The sequence below is a fragment of the Rattus norvegicus genome, chromosome 5 (genome assembly GCF_036323735.1).
Source record: "Rattus norvegicus strain BN/NHsdMcwi chromosome 5, GRCr8, whole genome shotgun sequence".
NCBI classification, from domain to species: domain Eukaryota; kingdom Metazoa; phylum Chordata; class Mammalia; order Rodentia; family Muridae; genus Rattus; species Rattus norvegicus.
This window is the reverse complement of record NC_086023.1, coordinates 67,545,037-67,565,326: the sequence shown is the minus strand read 5'-3', so window position 1 is coordinate 67,565,326 and position 20,290 is coordinate 67,545,037. Positions and strand designations below refer to the sequence as shown.

At 45.7% G+C, this 20,290-nt stretch overlaps 2 protein-coding genes and 1 long non-coding RNA gene across 10 annotated transcripts in view; 2 read left to right on the top strand and 1 right to left on the bottom strand.

The window, feature by feature from the left end:
* Positions 1-7,557, top strand: part of Tex10 (testis expressed 10) — a 46,135-nt gene extending 38,578 nt beyond the window's left edge. For 2 of the 3 annotated variants that reach the window (XM_039109450.2, XM_006238034.5), the window contains exons 13-15: positions 680-861; positions 4,845-5,055; positions 6,881-7,105. In XM_039109450.2, the coding sequence (XP_038965378.1) occupies positions 680-861; positions 4,845-5,055; positions 6,881-6,994 (507 nt within the window). In that variant the 3' untranslated portion in view covers positions 6,995-7,105. Of the gene's footprint in view, positions 1-679; positions 862-4,844; positions 5,056-6,880 lie in introns of all 3 variants that reach the window. The other variant, NM_001106653.1, reaches the window with a different exon arrangement.
* Invs (inversin) overlaps positions 5,972-20,290 on the bottom strand; it is a 152,845-nt gene continuing 138,526 nt past the window's right edge. For 2 of the 6 annotated variants that reach the window (XM_039109856.2, XM_039109857.2), the window contains exons 14-18: positions 16,420-16,530; positions 15,828-15,924; positions 11,652-11,881; positions 10,760-10,834; positions 5,972-8,346 (exon numbers count right to left, since the gene is read on the bottom strand). In XM_039109856.2, coding sequence (XP_038965784.1) covers positions 8,243-8,346; positions 10,760-10,834; positions 11,652-11,881; positions 15,828-15,924; positions 16,420-16,530 — 617 coding nt within the window. In that variant the 3' untranslated portion in view covers positions 5,972-8,242. Of the gene's footprint in view, positions 8,347-10,759; positions 10,835-11,651; positions 11,882-15,827; positions 16,531-20,290 lie in introns of those variants that run through there. The other 4 variants (XM_039109855.2, NM_001107932.2, XM_039109860.2 and 1 more) reach the window with 4 other exon arrangements.
* The window catches only part of LOC102551711 (uncharacterized), a 55,768-nt gene continuing 51,891 nt past the window's right edge, over positions 16,414-20,290 (top strand). The window contains exon 1 of the long non-coding RNA XR_005504760.2: positions 16,414-17,590. This is a non-coding gene — a long non-coding RNA (uncharacterized LOC102551711). The remainder of the gene's footprint in view (positions 17,591-20,290) is intronic.

The following is a 20,290-nucleotide window of genomic DNA, read 5'->3' as shown; positions in this document are numbered from 1 at the left end:
CTAATCCCTCTTCTTGTGTTTACATTGCTAAAGATCAGGAGACGACTAAATGACTCTGCATTTAAGAATACAGAGTAGAGGGGTTGGGGATTTAGCTCAGTGGTAGAGTGCTTGCCTAGGAAGCGCAAGGCCCTGGGTTCGGTCCCCAGCTCCGAAAAAAAGAACCAAAAAAAAAAAAAAAAAAAGAATACAGAGTAGAAGGGTGGGAACTAGTGAACAGAGTTCTGGTTTGGATAGTTGTACATAGCTATGATTGTTAGGATTGTGACTTTCTTTGGGTGTGATATATGAAGCAGTCCTTGAAATAGTTATTTCTGACCAGTGATAGAGGCTGTCATGCTTGAATCTTCTAAGTGCTTCCTCCATGAAAAGGAGGTAGTGCATTGATTGTGATCAGTGACACTTCTCAGGCCTGGCTCTGTGCTAGAACACTTGCTTGCATGTGTGAGTTCCTGAGCTCTCGTTTTAATTTTCATTGCCATACACAAAAAAGTTATTTCTTCATGCAAAGTAGTTTTATTTGGGAATTAAATTCTTAGAGGAAAATTGGCCTTCAAGTGCAGCAAGTAGCTGAACTACATGACTCTAATGTAAAGTGGCGTCCACCCCGCCCGCCCGCCCGCCTGCCCGCCTGCCCGCCTGCCACATTAGCTAATGAATCTCACTTTTCCGCACTCAGGTTGGGTTGACTGTCATCCCTGACAGCACGGCTGGCTGTATATTTGGAGTGATGTGTAAGCTCCTGGATCACACGTGTGTAGTTAATGAAGCTCTCCTGCCCTTCCTGGCTTCTTGTTGCTACAGCCTTCTTTATTTCCTGCTTACTCTAGAGAAAGGGGAAGCAGAGCATCTCAAAAAGAGGTAATGTGTATTTTTCTTTTCAACCTTTTGTTTCCTCCTTAAATAAGAATGAAGGGGAACTAGATTTTAGAACTAATTTAAATTCACTCAGTTGGCTTGAATATGCTTAGGTAGTGTTGTTTTTATTCATCTTTTTAATGTAGCAAGAACTCATAGGGGTTTTTTATTTCATTAAGCTACAGATTTGGAAAGTCAGATGGTATTACAGAGCTGCTGGAAAGCTTTTTTGAGCATCATTACAGGTCTACCAGGGCAAAAAATTCTACTCGAAAGTGAATGAACTGTTAGTATAGTGTGTGTGTGTGTGTGTGTGTGTGTGTCTACCAGGGCAAAAAATTCTACTCGAAAGTGAATGAACTGTTAGTATAGTGTGTGTGTGTGTGTGTGTGTGTGTGTGTGTGTGTGTGTGTGTGTGTGTGTGTGTGTTATTTGAGGCTTCATTAGACAGAGCCGGAGCAGAATTCTAACTTGTTGGATTTAAGAAGTGTTAAAATGCTAGTGACTGTAGTTAGTACTTGTACTTCTTTGCATTATTTAAGCTAGAACGTACAGGTAGTTTGGAAGATTCCACTGTAGGTTTAAACGTGTTTTCATGTTTATAAGTTTTTATTGGTGTACCTGTTGGCTTAAGTGAAAAACTCTAGACAGGTGAGCAAATAGGAAAGAATAAAAATTACATTCTTTTCCCTTCTGTTAATCTTTTGATACATGCATTTTCTAGTCTTTGAACTTTATTGTTCACTTTTTTTTTCTTTTTGAGACAGTCTTGCTGACCTCAGTCTCAGAGTGTTCATCAGTCTCACACATGCTAGTACTGTAGGTGTGCACCTTCGTGCCCTATGTCGTCTTCTCTTTGAACTTGTAAATGTGCTGAAAATGTAGTGTGCATGCTGGCTGTGTACATTTCATGGCTTAAAACAGTAATAAACTGAGCCATCCATGTATTGCAGCTCCACGCATCTGTGTGGACCCACACTGCAGTTCCTGTTCTCTTCTGCGTATATATGTTACTTTAGTGGTGATTGGCATTGTGGCCTGTTGAGTGGGTGGTTCTGTGTATATGTATGGACAGTATTGTTTTTGTTCTTTATATCTGTAAACTTGATAATAATTAACTTTTCTGTATTTATTTTGGCTATCATTGTTGTCTGTGATCATTTGTGCTGACTCATTTGGTTCTGTTTTACTCACTTTTAATTCTCTGTATGAAGGTAAGCTTTAGCAGAGCTCTTTAATGGGTTAGATAGTAAACAGTTCAGGTTTTCAGGGCCGTGAGCTCTCTGCCATATACATACTTCTGTATAATGTAAAAGCAGCAATAGAAAATACATAAATAAGTGAATGCGGCTGTTTCCAATAGAACATGGTTTACAGATAGAGGCTGTGGTCTGGGTCTGGCTTGCTTTGCAGTTCCTTTGATCTGTAGTATTTATTCTGTGAATTTGCCAGACCGTGTCCATTATTCTATTTGTACTTAAGCTCACATTTTTTCCAAATGAAGACACAATTTTTTTTTTTTTGGGAGGTTCTTTTTTTTGGAGCTGGGGACCGAACCCAGGGCCTTGTGCTTCCTAGGCAAGCGCTCTACCACTGAGCTAAATCCCCAATCCCGAAGACACAATTTTTAAAAAATAGGTATTTTCACTGAATTACCATAGAACTAATGCACAGTGAATATGTGATATTATCTAAGGCTTTATAACATCTCCACACAGGACTTAACTTGTTACTGCTGCTTGTCATTTGAAATATAAGCCTTATTTTCTTTAAAAAAAAAATCTGAAGTTTCAAAGATCTTTGGAGCTTTTAAATAAAGGAACATCTTTGGCTTTATGTGACTAGACTGGAGAAAACTGAGTGTGTGTAATCACTTGTTTTTCTTTTTAAAGCACCTCTTTGTTTTAGAAAGTCTTACTTTGTGCCCTGGCTAGCCTGGAACTGGCTATGTAGACTAACTCAAACCCAAGAGATCCTTGATTTTGTAGATACTAGCTGAAAAGTCAGGCTTGACAAAGCTTGGGTCACAGTGTGCCACTGAGCCCTGAAAATGCTGTCCTTTCTTTGTCTACTTGGCTCTTGAACTAATGAAAGTCTGCTACTGGCCTAGCCACTTGGTTTGTGGGTAGAAGTCTAAGTTGTTGTGTTGTTTAAGGATCAGTTGTGTTGTGAATCAGTGTGTGCTCTTCCACAGCTTGCCTTAAATCTCTGCCTGAAGACTCGGGTCTTCTTCCTCAGTCTGGGAAGTCCTTTGTTATTCCTTCCATTGTTTGTTCTTAGGTTTTCTAAAAATTCCATTTTTGTCTCTTAACATCTTCCAATCTAAGTCTCTTTGATATCTCGAGTAACACAACTTCATATCTTGTGCATGCTACATCTCATCTCTTGATAATACTGTGACGCTATACACTCTGGCACGCACATGATGAAATCATTAACCTTTCTCAGAATGCATCCCTGCTGTCAGGTGACTCAAAGGCTACGCATTTAGAAATCTGTTAGGACCAAAGCAGCTTCCTGTTGTCTTTTTCATCTGAATTTTTATTTCTTTATGCTTCTGCCTTATTATTAGCTCTTCAAGAGCCTACTGATTTTTCTCTTTTCTTTTTGTGCATGGCTATCCAAGTCTGGTTCTGTGTCAGTACATGGGCTATCAAAGACCTTGCTTGACCTTGTTGGTCTAGAAGGGATTCATTGTGTACCTCACATGGCCTTGATTATGCTCAAAATGCTGAGATTGAGGACTTTGGAAGGCTGTTCACTGCAGGTTCAGAAGCTAGTAAAGACTAAGGTTGGAGCCTTCAGCCACAGCTGTCGACCTAAGCAGGCAGGTGAGGGAGTGAGAATAAAGGCATATGTAGAGAAAGCTGGGGTTGGGTAAGATTCTCAGCTGGAGAAGCTACAGTACCTGGAAGCTCAGCTTGCTTATTATACAGTATTTACTATATACAGGTAAACAGCCAGGCGGGGTTATTGCGCACAGTGGAACAAAGAGATAGGCTTAGCTAAGATTGGCAGGAGCAGTAGTCTCTGTAAGGGGAATGAATAGTCTTCAGGCCATAAACATCTTTGGGCCAAGGGAACAGGGGAGTAACTGTGGATGACATTTTCTGAATGCACTGTCATATGCACTCTACACCAATGGAAGGCTTTGCCATCCCTCCAAGCCTCACCTGGGGGAAGACTTTGCCAGTCAATACCAACTGTATGGTTCTTGACATGGAATCCCCTTTGTCAACAAGACACATTCACATAGTACTTTACTTGATCCTCATAAGTCCCTGTACTCGCCCTCCAGATGGATATTGTGTCATTTAATTACTACACTCAGATCATATGTACCATAAGCCTGTTTAGTGACATGGAAGTGACCATTTATCATTTTATGTTAAGTTGGAGTAAACCTTCTGAAGTCTGTTTGGGTTCCTGGAAAACATGATTTTCTGAAAATCGACCCTTTCCTGCTGACCTATGACTGGATTCAGTCAGAGGTTTGAAGTTTCATCTATGGATTTCTGTTCTTTCTTGGGAGCAGTAATCTTCAGATGTCCTCTACATTGTATAATAATTCAACAGTTTCCAGTGTCCTTTATACATGTGTAGATCGTTCTGTCTTCTGGCAGGCTCTGTGCTATATAATCAGTGTTGCTTCTAGGAAAATGCTGCCTACTAGACTTTCTAGCAGTTAATTCTTAGTTGCTTTACTACTTAGGATTTGCTGTATTTAGTTTGAAGTTTTGTTTTGTTTATTGAGATGGGATCTCTGTAGTCCAGGCTAACCTTGAACTCATTATGTAGCTTAAGCTGGGCTCAAAATAACTGTCACTTCTGCTCAGCTCCTACATGTTGGAATTTTAGGCATTGAGCTGTCACACCTGGCAAGAAACACTGCATTTCTTGAAAGTCTACTTTAGTTTGGGGTAATATGGAAAGGGGATTTCTCTTGTGTTTGAGCTCGCCACTTATTTTTCTTTCTATTACTATAGGGACAAGCTGTGGGAGGTTTGTGTCTCCATCCTGGCTCTCCTGCCCAGAGTCCTTAGGTTGATGCTGCAGAGTCTACGGGTGAACAGAGCTTCTCCTGAGGAGCTGCCTGTTGTAGGCCAGCTGCTTCGCCTGCTGCTTCAGCATGTGCCTCTTAGGTCGCACATGCTGACCAATGCCATCCTAGTGCAGCAGATTATCAAGAACATCACGGTAGGCATCATGGGACCCAGTGCCTTCTCCTCTTTGTGGAGGGAGGGCCAAGGGGCACGTGTGAGAGAAGGATGTGCACCAGCTGACTCTTCGCAGCTCACCGTCACTTTTCTTTGTGATTGAGAGCCAGTCTTTTAAGAATACGGTTTTAAAATATTCAAGAAGTTCAGTTGGTGTAAATGTTGCAGCTCTAAGGGGAAACCTCTGGGAGCCGTGAATACTACAAAGTCACACCATACAATAAACCTCACACAAGATTCATTGGGAAAGACAGAGTGGTTGCCCTGCTCTGGAGAGAAGCAGGAAAAACTAAACAGGATGCATACAGTTTCTTTGGGGTGTGCAGGAGTTTGCCAGGGTAGCCTGGGATTGGAGGAATTGTGCGGCTTAATCTTGGGCTCTTCTTTTTTTTTTTCTCTTTAGGGCAGGGCTTGGCCACAATCTTTCAGGGGCTGGCAGGCTGTTAGAGAAGTTGTGGAGAGGAGCAGTAGCAAAGAGGGAAAAGGAAAAAGGTGAAGGCTTCACCTCTTTCCCCGGCTGTTGGGAGGGCAGTAGTGTTCTAAAGGCTCCTTAGTGTTCTGGTCTGGAGTAAAGGCGAGATTGTATAGATGGTTTAGAGTTTATCACTGAGTGTCGTACTTCAGCATCGTAGAGCTTTTATAACCATGTTATGGGGTGCTTGTTCTGACTTCTGAGTCTTTATAGAAGCAATGGACAGTGTGGCAGCGGATAGTTCAAAACAGTAGAAGAGAAAAAATCAGTAATCTGACTATATCATGCCTGTGTTAGAGAATCAACCTACCTCTACAGAAGAGAGAGAAGGTTGGTAGCTGGCCCTGTAGAGTTAGTCTATTGACATTAGTGTAAAGATTGTGAAAACTGATGCCAAGTGGAAGGAATAACGGCAAAAGGAATGGATGGTTGTCCATAAAATTTTTTATTAGTCTCCAGCATGTCCAGGAAGGAACAGATTTGCAAAGAACTTGTTATTCTTAGGGGCACATACTGTTTCTCTTGTCACATTAACCAAATCACAGTTCCAACTTAAAGGACTCACTGTATTTGACAATTTGAGCGGGCAGGCACTCTATTGTCATGGGGTAAACACTGTGGCTGGGGTACATTTGCGGCAGTGGGAGTTTGCTGGGTGGAGTTATATCTCAGTGAGTCAGGAAGTAGAGAGCCTGGACCACAAGTGGGCTCTGTCCAAAGAACCTTCCAAACAGCAGCACTACTCGGGAAAAATTATTCAGATACCAAAGCCTTAGGGCCCATTTATAATTTCAAATTTTCGTAAAGAGTAGGCATTTTCACTGGCTATAGTAACTCCCAATAGTTGATTGGTTTGTTTTATATTTTAAGATTTCTTCTAGTTTATAGAATATTTTTTTAACTTTTATTTCTTACTCACTTTTTACTTCCTGCTTACTACCCTACCTACCTACACCCCCTCTCACAATTCCTCCCCCATCCCCTTCTCCTCTGAGTGGGTGGGGACACCCCTGGGTATCCTTCCACCCTGGCACATCAAGTCCTCTGGGAGGATAGGTTTCTCCACTCCCGCTGAGGCCAGACAAGGGAGCCCAGCTATAGAGGACATGTTTCATGTATAGGCAACAATTTCTGGGACAGCCCTTGCTCCCATTGTTCAGGACCCACACGAAGATGAGGCTACACGTCTGCTGCATACTGTGTTCAGGGAGGCGTAGGTCCAGCCCATGTATGTTCTCCAGCTGGTGGTGGAGGAGGATACTTTTATGGAGGCCATGAAAAATGTCAGGTAGTTCAGTTCTCAAACTAAAGTGCCTTTTGTTTTTCTCTGCAGACTTTGAAGAGTGGCAGTGTTCAGGAGCAGTGGCTTACAGACTTACATTACTGCTTCAGTGTGTACATCAGTGGCCATCCCCAGGGGCCTAGTATATTGAATGCACTGTATTAAAGAAGCACCATGGCACCTCCTGTTTGAAATTAATTGTTCATGCACATTCATTTTATTTTGAAGAGAGACTGATGTAACAAATATTTGCCATTAAACTCAACTTTTAAAGAAGTTGTTCGTGAGCTTCCTTCTTACAAAAGTGGGAAAATAAGGTTTAAGAGTTCTTAGTGATCTCACTCTGTTTGCGTGGATTAGCACATGATACAAGGACAGGCAGTAGAACATTGTGAATTTCATAAAAGCTAAATGTTTATAAGACATACAGTGATCTATGGTGCCTTCATTCACTTACCAATGAATCTTTGTGATCCTGTCTAGATAAACCTGTCTCCAAAATTTTGAATATAATTTACTATACCAAAGTCATTGTGATTAAATGACGTAAATTCCTGTCCTTTAGTGTTAGCACAGGAATGACCTGATGTTATCTGCCTCTGTAAAAGTCCATAATCACTAGACTTTATTTAAGGCAAGTATTCTTAGAAAGCTAGAATGTGGGTTACTTTCACAAAAGAAATTGCATTTGGGGAAGGTTATTTTCTTCTGCAAGTTGGTCAGGATGCAAAGGGGAAGAGAAGCCAGAGTTGGTTGGCGCATTGTGCTGTCAACCTGTCTACCGACTTCTTGGTGCTGTGCTGTCATCGGTGCCTCTCAGCAGTGAAAGCCCCAGTCAGGGAGAGCACACAGCTGCAGCGCGTCGTCTTCCAGGGCCAATTTGGAAACTGAAAACTGTAAGGAAGCCCCAGAATGCACTCCTCAGTTCCGCTTTAGTACAATGGGTGGTTTCTAATGCAAACACTAAGCCATGATTTCGATCTAAAATTTAAACTGTCTCTTGTGATGTTTGTCACACAGTATGTTCCAGGGAAGTAAAGAATTGAAGGTGGCCGCTGAGGCCCAGGTTTCCTAGGGTGAAGAGGCCAGGCCTGTGCAGGTTAGCTGTGAGAAATCCCGGCCCACGGCTCCTTTAGTGCAGGTGTTGTCTGTTACACTGAGGAGCGTGGCAGTTCTCTTCTCCAGCCACGCCGGCTGAGGTGAGGCGCACAGCTCGGCGGTCCATCCGCGCACTCTGCTCTGGTCCTTTTCAGTGCGTGCCAAGAGGAATGGAAAAGTATGCTGGTAGGAGTACCCAGGAGAAAACATCTGAACGCTGCCTCTGACCACATATGTTGGGGAATGAGGACTTCGGTGTCCTAATTAAGAGTTCACAGAGCCGAAGTCCACACTGGTTTTGATCTTCCTTCAGGCTCAAAGCTTTGGCTTGTTTTTTGATTGACTGGCTGGTTGCAGATTGTAAGAAAACTTCTTTGATCTTCCACTGCTGTCAAGATGTATAGACTGCAAACTGTTCACTGTTAAAAGCAAATTGATATTTATATTACTGATCTTAATGGGAGAGAGGAGTTGTTGGTGGCAAGATAAAAGGACCTGGGATGGGGCTATCTCTGGTGCCAACGAGGCCCACATAAAGACGACTTTATTCCTTGCTTCGCTGATAGGTATCTCTTTAGAGCATAAAGCAGACTGGGAGATGTAAATGGAAGCTAGATCTTGAGTGGGTGGGAGTGATAGTACCACATCTCTGCATGCCTTTCACATGGCACACATGATTTATACACATCTTAGAATTCTTTTGCCACATACTTTATGTCACCAGAAAAAAGGTTTGACTATTTGAAGAGTTTTAGGGATGACATACAGATAGAATCTCTGGGGTTTTTGTTTTTTGTTTTGAGACTAGCCTAGGCTAGCTTTGAACTCATAACATTCCTGCCTCAGTCTCCTGATAGTTGGGATTACAGGCACTTAGGCCTGCATGTTAACATTTCTTGAGGCCTGTGACCTTGGAGTAACACTTTAGGGTGCAACAGAAAACACTAGTCTTACACACAGTAACAAGTGACAGACCACAGAAATGGTGGGGAAACCTTGCTGCAGACGGCTGTATTTTACTCCCGACTTCATATGTGTGGGAGATTAAGTATGAGATGTGAAGAGTTTGGGCAAAGGAGCGGACCTTCATCTTCCCTGACTTCAAATCTGCTTTTGGACGGTGGGCACTGTAACTGTCTTGAAGTTAGCTGTCATCTGCTAACACGTGGAGGCATATATCGGGTTCCTGCAGGGGTGCCGTTACCAGTAGCCACATGAGCCATGGTTGTTCCTCTTGCTAGTGGGGAGCTCGTCCTTTTAAAGAGCTGGGCACAGGTGGCTATGTTTCAGTAAAGAGCTAGGCTGCGATCCTGTGCATGGTGGTGTGGTGTAGAAGACTGCAGAAAGCAGAGATTGCTTATTTGGGTCTCATGCATACAAAGCAGTGGTGCAAGGCTGCATCTTGGGATTTCCATCCTTTCTGCCTTTCTATGTGCAAAGCCTTAGGAGGGCACGTCCTCAGATTGGAACGGCAACACGGACACTGCAAAGCCATTGTTAAAGAACTGAACAGCCTGCTGCGCAAAAGTCAGAAGACGCTCAGCTCCACTGAGTTCCTAATAGAAAGGCAAGCTACAGTTCTGCCAGGTTAATGCTTTCCTTTGTGCTTCAATCATTTGTTCCATGTTTTAGCACCCATGTATGTTCAGTTCACTGAAATGATTCATAGACGTTTTTGTTTAACACGTATAGCCGAGTTAAACTTTAGCACATATCTGACTGGCTTTATGCTTGCTTTGGGTGTGGTTGGACCTAACCTGTATTTCCTCAAATTTAGGGCTAGACAAAGATTCCATTTAATTTGATTTCAAATAGGTCAGAAATTTATAGGACTGCTTGCTTGTTATATGAAGTTTTAAAAACTTATTGTATGTACTTTAAGTTTAATATTGAATGTGTTTATTCAGTCTTTTTCTAAAAACCCATGCTGCTAAACATCTTCATGTTTAAGGACTCCTGGCAAATCTGGATTTGAGAGGAGAATGATCTGATTACCTGCTTTGTATTTTAATTATAGCTAAATGCCATATATCTTGTACTATGCAACACTTCTGCTTTTGACATTTCTGGAGTCCGGTTTAAGGACAGTCTCACCACATCTGTGCCCCTTGATTCCTTTGAAAGTTTCTGACCACCCCATCTGCTACTTCGTGATCAGCCTGCCTTGTGTTACATCAATTACCTAACTCTTATTAAAGATTTTGCAGTAATTACTCTGCTTCTCCCCACCAAAAACTAAATGAATGCTAAAGTTCATGCTGACAGTCATTGTTCACCTTCCAGCTGCGCTCTGTTTCTGCGGGATGGCCCTGGAGAGCAGGGAGGGTGGGGGAGGACGTTGCCATAGCCACCTGTGAAGATAGGCCAGACCTGGCATTAGCTGCTGACAGCCCTGAACTTATCACCCACTCTTAATGCTGGCGTGAGGCAAGAGGGCCTGAGTAAAACTCACATTCCCTGTGCGGTTCCTGTGGGCGCCAGTGTGCCACAGAGTCTGAGTGGAATATGCTCTAATGTTTGTGGTGGGCTCCCGACTCTGGTGAGAGGAGGTTATTTAAAAATGTGACAGATTCCAACATTCCTTTGAAGAAAGATAGTTATATGAAGAGTAGAAATGAGATCAATAATAAATGGTTGCCATTTATTGATTATACTGGAGGTGATGTTAACCAGTTTTAGTTGTTTAGTGAAAATCATTTGCCTCTTAAAGGTGTTGATGGCAGTGACCCGTGAAAGGGGAGTAAAAAGACATAACCCAAAGTCAAAGGATCATGGGAAAATTCATCCCGTGCTGTCTCCCCATGTGCTCTCCAACTGTAGTGGCTTCCTTACCTGAACTGAGATGAAGCACAGGAGGGACTTTGGGAGATCTGATGGGATGATGTACTTTCCCTTCCTGAGAACAACCTGCAACCAACCAACACATTAGTCACCTATCTGATTAAATGGCCGCCAGGACCTGACCCAGTTCTGAGTTCTGACTGAGGTGAGGGCTTGCAGGTGTCTGCCAAGATGAGTCAGGCATGGTATGGAAATACTGGATGATTTTTTTTTTCCTGTTTTCTGAAAAGTTTGGGACCAGAAATGCTTCGGATTTTGGAAGGGTTTTGCTATTAGTTTTGTGGTTGGTTTATTTGCTTTTGGTGTGTTTAACATGGACCTTTCTGGCTGAGCATCCCTAATCCAAAAGCCCAAAAGCTGAAATTACTCTGGATTGGGAGCTTACGTGATCACAGACAGGGTAGGCTGAAATGCTGTCAGACTTCTGGGGGTGTCCTAAAGGTTCCTGGGCTCTGTTTATCGAGGAGCTGAGGACCAGACTGCAAGGATGCTGACTGCTGATTTCTCTTGAGGGTCTTTCATAGAGCCAGTTTACAACAGCTCATCTGTTAAACAGTGGTTGAGTCGTGGACATCTGCACAGGTGAGCAGCACCATGCTACCTCAGCATACAAATGGAAAAGCGACGTGGGGTCAGAGAACCCAGGAGGTAGGTAATGTGAGGGGAGGGCCCAAGCAGACGTCTGAGAGACTTAGGTGGTAAGGCTTTTAGTCCTAGAAGAGGGGCTCTTAGCATTAAAAACTAATAAAGCATCTCCTGGTACTATAAGTGAAGTATCTTCTAGAATCTGGGCGGAGGGCTATCCAATAAGTCTTATTGCAGATTGTGGCATGACACTCAGGATCCCAAAGTGTTTGTTAAAAAGCACCAGAAGAATTCTTACCGTAGATCTGCCTGAGCACTGAGTGCCTGGCGGACTTTGCGGCCGACATGCCTTTGGATGGACTCTTTGATGTTCTGCTTACTGAGATGGACTTTGGGAACTTGAGCTCCAGTTCTTTCCTCCAAACCTGGAGGAGCAGGGCTGCGCACAGTTGAGTACATCTGAGCACATCTCTGGCTCCAAGCTGCTTCAAATGCAGAAGCCGAGAGAGGTGCTTCCTGAGCTGGTAGCTGGTGGGGTCACAGAGGACAGGCATTAAGACTGCACCAGATAAGCTCCCATCCCAGCGTCAACACTGTGTTGAATACTGAGAGACTTGAACTGGGTAAGTCCTACCCCTCCAGCAGCCACAGGCCGAGACCAGCTGAGGAGGAAAAGCGGTGCCTGCACTGTGGGAGGGAGGTGCCTGCAAGAGCCAGCGGCTGGATGTTTGGGGGCTTTTCCATGGCTGCTTGGCCTCCGCTGGGTTTAAAGGGGAGTAGGTGCTGACTAGCAGTGATGCATTCTAGGCAGCAGTGAAGGAGCATTTGTGTCTAAAAGATGTGGTCCCAGTACTGTGATTGGTTAGGGAAGGCGGTGCGGATGCTCTGGTGTAAGCACCCAACATTATTAGTCACATCATTACATTATTATTATACATTCCAGGCCCCCTCTTAAGGCTTGAGACTGGGAAGGCAATCTTAGGTGATAGCAAACCCTGGGGGTTCTGGCTTAGAACTGCTGACAGGTCTGCTCTGCCCACAGTGGGTGCACAGGGAGGGTTTTAGTTAGTAGAGTGGGAAAGTTTACTATGATGGCCCTGTTGGAAGGGAAGCCTGTGTCACAAATGATGGCAATGTTTACGTTTAGTGTGTGGTGGGTTCTAGATCATAAGTACTTGTAAATTTAATGAGTAGGACTGTCTTGAACCACATAACAGAAAGTGTCATTAGTGTTCATCAGTATCTGTCTTACTATGATCTACAGGAGAGCAACCGGCCCCATGCCTGTGTGACAATACACCAAAGACAGGGTAACCTTTCCAAGTCTTCCAAAAACAAACAAAACCAAAAAACCTCCCTACTGGGCTTGGTGTAGGCCCTTCCTGCTTCCTCAAAGGCTGACTTCATGATTAACTGTAGCGTCTCTTGACTGGGTAGTAGCACCCTTCTGACAAGTCTGTTTCTTTTGGCTGAAATGCCAAGGATCTTCCCTGTTCTCTGTCCACCTCACCAGGAGCCCAGGCATTGGCTGGTGCTGTGAGCTTCAGCTTTCATCTGCATGTGAGCACCTGCGCACATGGAAGGGAGGGCGGGGCATATGGTCCTCAGCAGAGGGACAGGTCCACCTCCCATTTTCAAGGACATAGCCCTGCTTGGGGTTACCTCTGTTCCTTTTAAACCACAAAATATAGTTTAACCACAAAAATAGTCCCTTTTAACCACAGGCTGTGGGTTCTTCCTACTGTCTAGCCCGTTGCTAATTTAGATCATTAAATGCCAGAGAAATGCTGGTAAGAGTTGGCTCTGTGTTGTTAAAAATCAAGCATTTTTACATGGTCATTTTCCAACTTAGCTTGTCCATTACAGTTTTAATGTTTAAGAGTTTAGGGGCTGGAGAGATGGCTCAGTGGTTAAGAGCACCAGCTGCTCTGCCAGGGGTCCTGAGTTCAATTCCCAGCAACCACATGGTGGCTCACAACCATCTGTAATGGGATCTGATGCCTTCTTCTGCTGTGTCTGAAGACAGTGACAGTGTACATTAAATAAATAATAATAAAAACAATGGTCAAGTGTAAAACAGGGTTAGGAAGGGCTGGGGAGCTGGCTCAGTAGGTAAAGCACTCGCCACTCAGGCGTGAGGACTCACTCACACTCCAGTGGCAGGGACGGCATGCCTGAAGCAGGCTGGCCAGCTCTGAATTCAGTTGAGAGTCTCTGCTCAACAAGCACAGTGGAATATGGAGAAGGGCCATCTCCTCCTCATCTATATAAAACACCCTAAAACACCGTCAGGTCTTAATTAAAATCACAACCCTAAGGCTCATTTTTTTTTCTGGGCCTAAGGCTCTGTCCTCTCGTGCCACCCGTCTTCTAGCTGGCTATGTTCTCTACAAAGACAGCCTGCAGTTCATACATGAGGGCCAAGTCCTGTCCCCTTAGCCCCTCACTGTCCATTAGGCTTGGTGCAGGACACTGCTCAAGGACACTACTTTCGGCTTCTGTTGTTACGCAGAGAATAGTTGAAGCTGTCAATAGGTCCTCAGTGTGGCTTCCCATGGGCTCTTTGAGAGTTATGTCCCACCCCAGCAGTGTAGCCCAAGAGGACCTGCCTAATCACCGGCACAGGTGGGTGTGCTCTGTGAGTCACTGTTCTCGAAGGAATGACTTTGGGCTGGTTTACTCTGGACATTTAGTGACAGGACCTGTCAACCTCTGGCTCTTCAAAGGAGTCTGAGGACAGACAGTCTGAGAAGAGACCTTTGGGCTAGGGAGCAGCTGTGGGTCCTGACAGGGTAGCCCTGCTGTTTTCAGCCAAGATGCTTAAAGCAAAGCTTACCTGGCAGGTGGCCAGTGTGTGTGTGCCATCATGGCTTCCCAAGTGGACGAACAGTGGCTGTTCCCACCTGTGGCTTGGCAGGGGGTCACCACCTTAAAGTCAGTACTGGCACCTTCTGCCCCGGAATGTCGGTAAGCTGACGGATGTCCTTGTGCCCTGGTTTCCTCATTTGTGGAGGGGTGAGGACAGACCCCGCTCGTGGCGTTGTGAGGATTTGGCCTGATAAATGCCGACTGTACTGACGAGGGCAGTGATCGTATAGCTGCTGTACAAGTGTTGCCTGGTGTGGGTAGCACCCAGGCTTCCCTTCTCTCACCTCAAGGAGCACAGGCACCTCTCTCCACTGCATTCTCATGGCTGCAGCAAACACTAGCAATGAAGGGGAAGCCTAGGATGTGGGCCAGCCCAGGGCAAGTGCTACCAGTACAGGCACAAGTCGTTTTCCTGAGTGTCTAAGAACACAGACCGACCCTTGTCTTGACAGCCTCCTTGGGGTGGCTGGAATCACTTGAACAGATGGGAACTGTCACAAGGGCTGCATCAGCACAGACCAGATGACTTGGCCTGGGTTACACAGTCTTTGGTGAGGTGTTCCCAGAGGCCTCTGTCTAGCTTGGTTGCTCTGCTCCCTGCTTCTACTGTTTCTTTCTGGCCCCTTCTTTTTTCTCCTGAGGCCATGTTACACACAGCACAGAGTTCCTGGTGACCATTGTTTTGCCACCATTAGACTCCAGCATTAGAGGCTATGCAACCCCACTGAGCCCAGTGGGCCCCTGCCCTGTGCTGTCACCAAAGAAAGGCTTGATTTGGATAGAGGACACTATGGTGTGAGGGAGACTGAGAAACAAGAAAACCTGACCCACTCAAAGGTGTCAGTCTGCATGCAGTCTCAGTCCTGTCGCATGGCCTCCACCCCAGCTTCTAGGCCACAACTCAGAGTGCGATGGTTTATATAGTCCATGCACAATCATGTGTTTCTAAGCACTGGTTTAGATATTTGAGAATGAGTAATTCCCGAGTTCGAGATTAAGAAAAAAACTTGTGTGGAAGCAGTGTGATGACTGGACTGGTAAAGGCACCTGCCACCTCCCAGTGACCTGTATCTAATTCCCAAGATCCACATGCTAGAAGGAGAGCGCCAGCTCCCACAAGTTTTCATTACACACATGCTTGCATGCATGCGTGTGTGCGATAAATGTTAAAACATGTATTTTTAAAAGATCTTGTATATGGTGCACCAGAGTTAACAAAGCAGACATTATCTCATCATAGCAGCCTATCATAAACATTAGGTGCAAGGCTTGATAAATCCCACCTCCAAAATGGGAAAACTGAGGGCGGGGAGGGGGGGGTGGCACAGAGATTTGCTTAAATCAGGTCATGTCAGAGCTGCAGTGAAAAGCTGGGTGGTGTGATTGCAAACCAGGGCTTCTCTTTACTGCCCTGTCCGGGCATGTTACTCCTTCATTTTACTCACACCATGTAAAGTGCGGGCAGGGAGAGGTATACAGGTCAGGGAAAGGCTCCATCCAATCGCTCTCATCCTGAAGACAGCACTCACTGTCTGAGCTAGCGCACACCAGACAGCACGGGGTGTCACAGTAGCACGTGCGGCCGACGGCAGCCCTGCTCTCCTACCTTCGCCAAGCTCGCTGGATGACGGCCGCTGCCTTGTTTTTTCTCCGAAACAGCTCCTTCCTGCTCCGTTCCCTCTGGATTATCAGCAGGCGCTGTTCTACGGGAAGAAGGTGGATATTCACACTCTGTCCAGGTCGGGGGCCGTGAGCCACATTGTTCTCCGGAGATGCACACAGGTCCTCATAAAGCTTCTGGCATCCTGACCCCAGCTCTTCTGTGCTGAGTGGCACATCCGAGGAGACCCCTCCTACAAGCTTGTCCTGGGTCACCTTGTTTCTTGGTGTGTCATGGTGGACAGAACTCTGATCAGCGCGGGCAACTTCCGCCTTAGCACTGCCAGGCCGGCTGGACCCAGCGGGGGAGCACCTGTCTCTGAGCTGATGGGTGCGTCTTTTCTGGGACGCACCTCTGGACCTGGGCGCCCCGTCCTGTCTCTTGCTGGGTTTCCGGGGGCGGTCCCGCTGGGAAGCACTTGTAATGGCAGGGCTGGAGTCCTCTCCTTTCTCGGCAGGCCCCGCTGACCCAGTGGACACGGGCTGCCTGGCTCTGCTTGGGCCCTGCTCACACCGCTGGTGTTCGCCACTGGTCTCACCTCTGCACTTCTCCGCAGAGGATGTTCCCTGATGCCTGTAGCTATCACCATCCTCGCAGGATCTGGGGTGCACGCCGGCAGAGGCGCCTCTGCAGTGCTCCCTGGGGGATTCTTGGGTAGACAGGGAAAAAGAATAATAGTCAGTGTGTGAAACTCCCAGGCGAGGGCAGCTCCATGCATTTATTCACACGAGAGATGCAGACGCGTCCATTAGCATCACAGTAACCATGGTAATGTGATCAGGACAAAACTCTTCTAACAACCTGATGGGCTAGGCAGCCTGAAAGCATCCTGTCACTCCCTGGAATAGCAGGGACATCCTTTTAGAGGCCTCCCATTGCCTTTCAGGAAATAAGAATTGAAAGGCAGAAGGACAAGGGTGTAAGCTGGCCTGTCCGCAGTGAAGCGGGTAAGGGCGGTATTACTGTTTACCTGGCTGTGAATGTTAACAGGAGTGAAGACCCAAGAAGACGGAGCTCCTGAGAGGCTCTGCCTATTGGAAGTAACCATCCACATTAACGTGTGCTGGCCAGCACTAGGAGATGAAGATGTGTCTCAACCTAGACTCTAAGTGAGTCAAGTCTCTCTTGTGACCCTGAGACCAATCTTGTATTCCATGCGGGTTTGGTGTGCATTTCTTAACCATATGAGACATGAATGTACAAACTGGTTTCAGCATGGATTATCCCAAGATGTCCTACAAAAGCATATGCAATATTGCATTCGTGTGACTTGTCCTCAGCTAAGCCTGCATACACAGAGGGTGTCTTCTGAGGATGATATCACAGTCAAAAAAGTATAAAATGCACAAAGGAGCCATCTGCTTTGAACAATAATTGATATACACAGGGCAGGATCAGGTCTCTTGGAAGTTGGGTAAACACACATGAGCTCAAAAATATGCTAAAGATATGTTTGAAAAAGAAAGTGAATGTGACACATAAAGTAGGAAATGCATTCTCAGTGCAGCAGGGTCAGCATCAGGAAGGAACTTCCGCTTTTGGAACGCAGAGCTGACGGGTGCTCCGCTGAGGACACAGAGTTCAGAGTAAGTGATAGCATGCACAGGACGGGCTGAGCCAGCCAGGCAGAAGTATAACAGCCGACTCCAGGAGCCTCTTGTAAGCAGTGATGAAGACGGCCCTCGGGTCACAGATCCCAAGGTCTGGAGGTCAGTCTTTCAGCCTAGAACCTGCTAAGAAGTGTTCTTTGGGATTAGACCCTGGACAGCCATGTCCAAGGAGACAAGGAGACGGGCAGCAGCCTGACGCGTGCAGTGTCTGAGCTCTGGGGATGGGACCACGGGCATCTTGAATTGCTAGTTCTCACACTGTCAGGCTTGAATATCAGCTTAGGCTTCAAGTTCCTTCCACAGCTTTTTATATCAGTGTTCAATTCTCAGCCAGAAATATATAGGCTCAGGAGTTAAGTCAGCAGAGCGAGTGAGAACAAGTATATGCATATACAGAGATATATGAGATTACATATTATAAACAAGTATCATTTGCATGAGAATATACTGTAATGGTTTGAATGAGAAGGCTTCCATATACTCAAATATTTGAACGCTTGGTCCCCAGTTTAGGAAAGGTTAAGAGGTGTAGCCTTGTTGGAGAAGGCATGTTACTGAGAGTGGGCTTAGAGCTCTCAAAAGGCCACCCCATGCCCAGTTAGCTCTCTCTCCGCTCTGGCACCCAAGCCTGTCTGCCTGCTGTCATGCTCCCATCACCAGGGCCATGGACTCACTGTCTGAAACCATAAGCCTCAGTAAACTGTTGTTTAAGTTGCCTTGGTCATGGAGTCTATTCATAGTGTGTCACAGCACTGGGTCCCTGGAGGAGGAGTCAACTTAGTAGCAATGTGATTAAAGGACAATGTGCTTATCAGAAACTGCCGAAGTCCCAGGTGGGAAGCCACCATGGTCTCTGTCCAGTCCGCAGCATACTGGCTTTGCAGTGTCATTATGGAAGGGCACTTTAGAAAAAGGCTGGTGTGCACTGCCCTATCTCGTGCAGTTACACGGAGTCAGGTGCACATCAGCGAGCGGCGCTGTGTACCTGAGGCTCCTGGGTAATCAGTGTGTGCTGGAGGAAAGAATACGGTGACGTGGCCCTCGGCCTTGGCTGCTAATTCTCCACAGCTGGGACTGTGGGCTCCAGAGTCTGCTGAAGGAAAAGTGAATGACGGAGAGTGCTGAGCGGAAGCTCATCTGTTAGAGCATGCACCCAGTAGAGACTTTCAGTTTCAGGGCTGACACTGGTGTTTTACTTCTGGATAGTTTACCCAACTACTTCTTCGATTACTTTTGTAGTGCCAGGCACCCTGTGAGGTCCTGGGAATGCAAAGTACTGATGACACAGTTGCTGCTGTCAGAGAATATGCTGGGGTGCTGGGGGGCCACCCCCCACTTCTGTATTGACATTGCACAAGCCTGTGCAATGTGACTGTGTGTCATCCACTCAGAGGAGGAATTGCACTTTACTTTCAAGAGTGGAGCACAAGTGTTGTGAATGTTCTAGAGTGTACTCTCAGGCCTTACTTCTGCCTTCTCCTTGGACTCTGATGAAGATGTTGTGCACCTGAGGCTCCCGAGAGCTCTGAGGCCCCTCGGTCATCAGCATTCACCAGACATATGAAAGAGGCCATTTTGGCTTCCTGCCCAGTCAACCTGCCTCTAGCACCTAGTGAGCGAGCCCAGGTGACACAGCTAGAGACTGCAGAATTAACCCTCAGCATTTCAAGAAACAAAGAACTGCTCCTTTAAGCCACTTGGATTTGGGGTAACCACAAACAATAACCGCATAGGAATGGAACCCTCAGAAAGGCGCTGCCCTAACGGAAGACCTGACACTGACTTTGGGACTGGCTGAGCAGAAACTGCTAGGGCAATGAAGAGGCTGCAGTGAGGCTGGGAGAGAGAGCAGGGAGGAATTGTCGCTGGGGTCTGGAGAGGGGTAAACCTTGTTATTCAGGACTCGGTCCCTACAATCACTTAAGAGGCAGGACACTACCGGGTGAACTCGGAGAGGCTGCTCGGTGGTCTCCTGATGGCAGGAAGAAATACTGACTGCCTTAAAGTCGAAGGTGGGTTTTGGGGATTGAACCCCTCAGGTCCTCAGGCTTGCAGGCAGACTTACAAGGTTTGTAGCTCTGCCTGGCTTCTATGTTACATTAAGTAATTGCTGTTGGTTGGTTTGGATTCCTTCCTTTCTGCTCAGCCCCACTAAGAGCAAAGGTAGAATTTGTAGTGTGACCTTGTCTTTATTTTCTGTTGGTTCATCCGCATACATAGTTGAAGGATAAAGATCCCTACAAAACGTCCTCTAACCTCCAGATGTGTACCCCCCCCTCTCTCTCTCTCACACACACACACACACAAGCATACATGCTCTAAATTAATGCACGTTTACTTAATCATGAATGCATATAACAAACATGGATTTACTTACTGGATTTCAAAATAAAAACTATATTATATTTGGGAAAAAGTCTCAATAAAGGGAAATAAGTACAAATAAACAAACAAAAAAGCTACAGATGCTGAGGGGTGGGGAGAAAGGGCTATAAAGAATGAACTGTAAACAAAATTTACAGAAGAAAAAAAAAAAACAAAGCAAAAAACCAAAACCAAAGATCTCAGGATGTGCTGGGTAAGAAAAGAAAACTTGAACATTTTATTCCGAGATCTGGAGTCTGAGAGAGAGAGAGAGAGAGAGAGAGAGAGAGAGAGAGAGAGAGAGAGAGAGTGTGTGTGTCTTGGGATAAAGATCAAGCCCAAAGCGTGGCAGCACTGCCCTTATTGGGACCTCAAAAATATTTAAAATGGAACATTTGAGATTTCCAAGGCTCTTAGAGCATCCTCTCCGAGAAT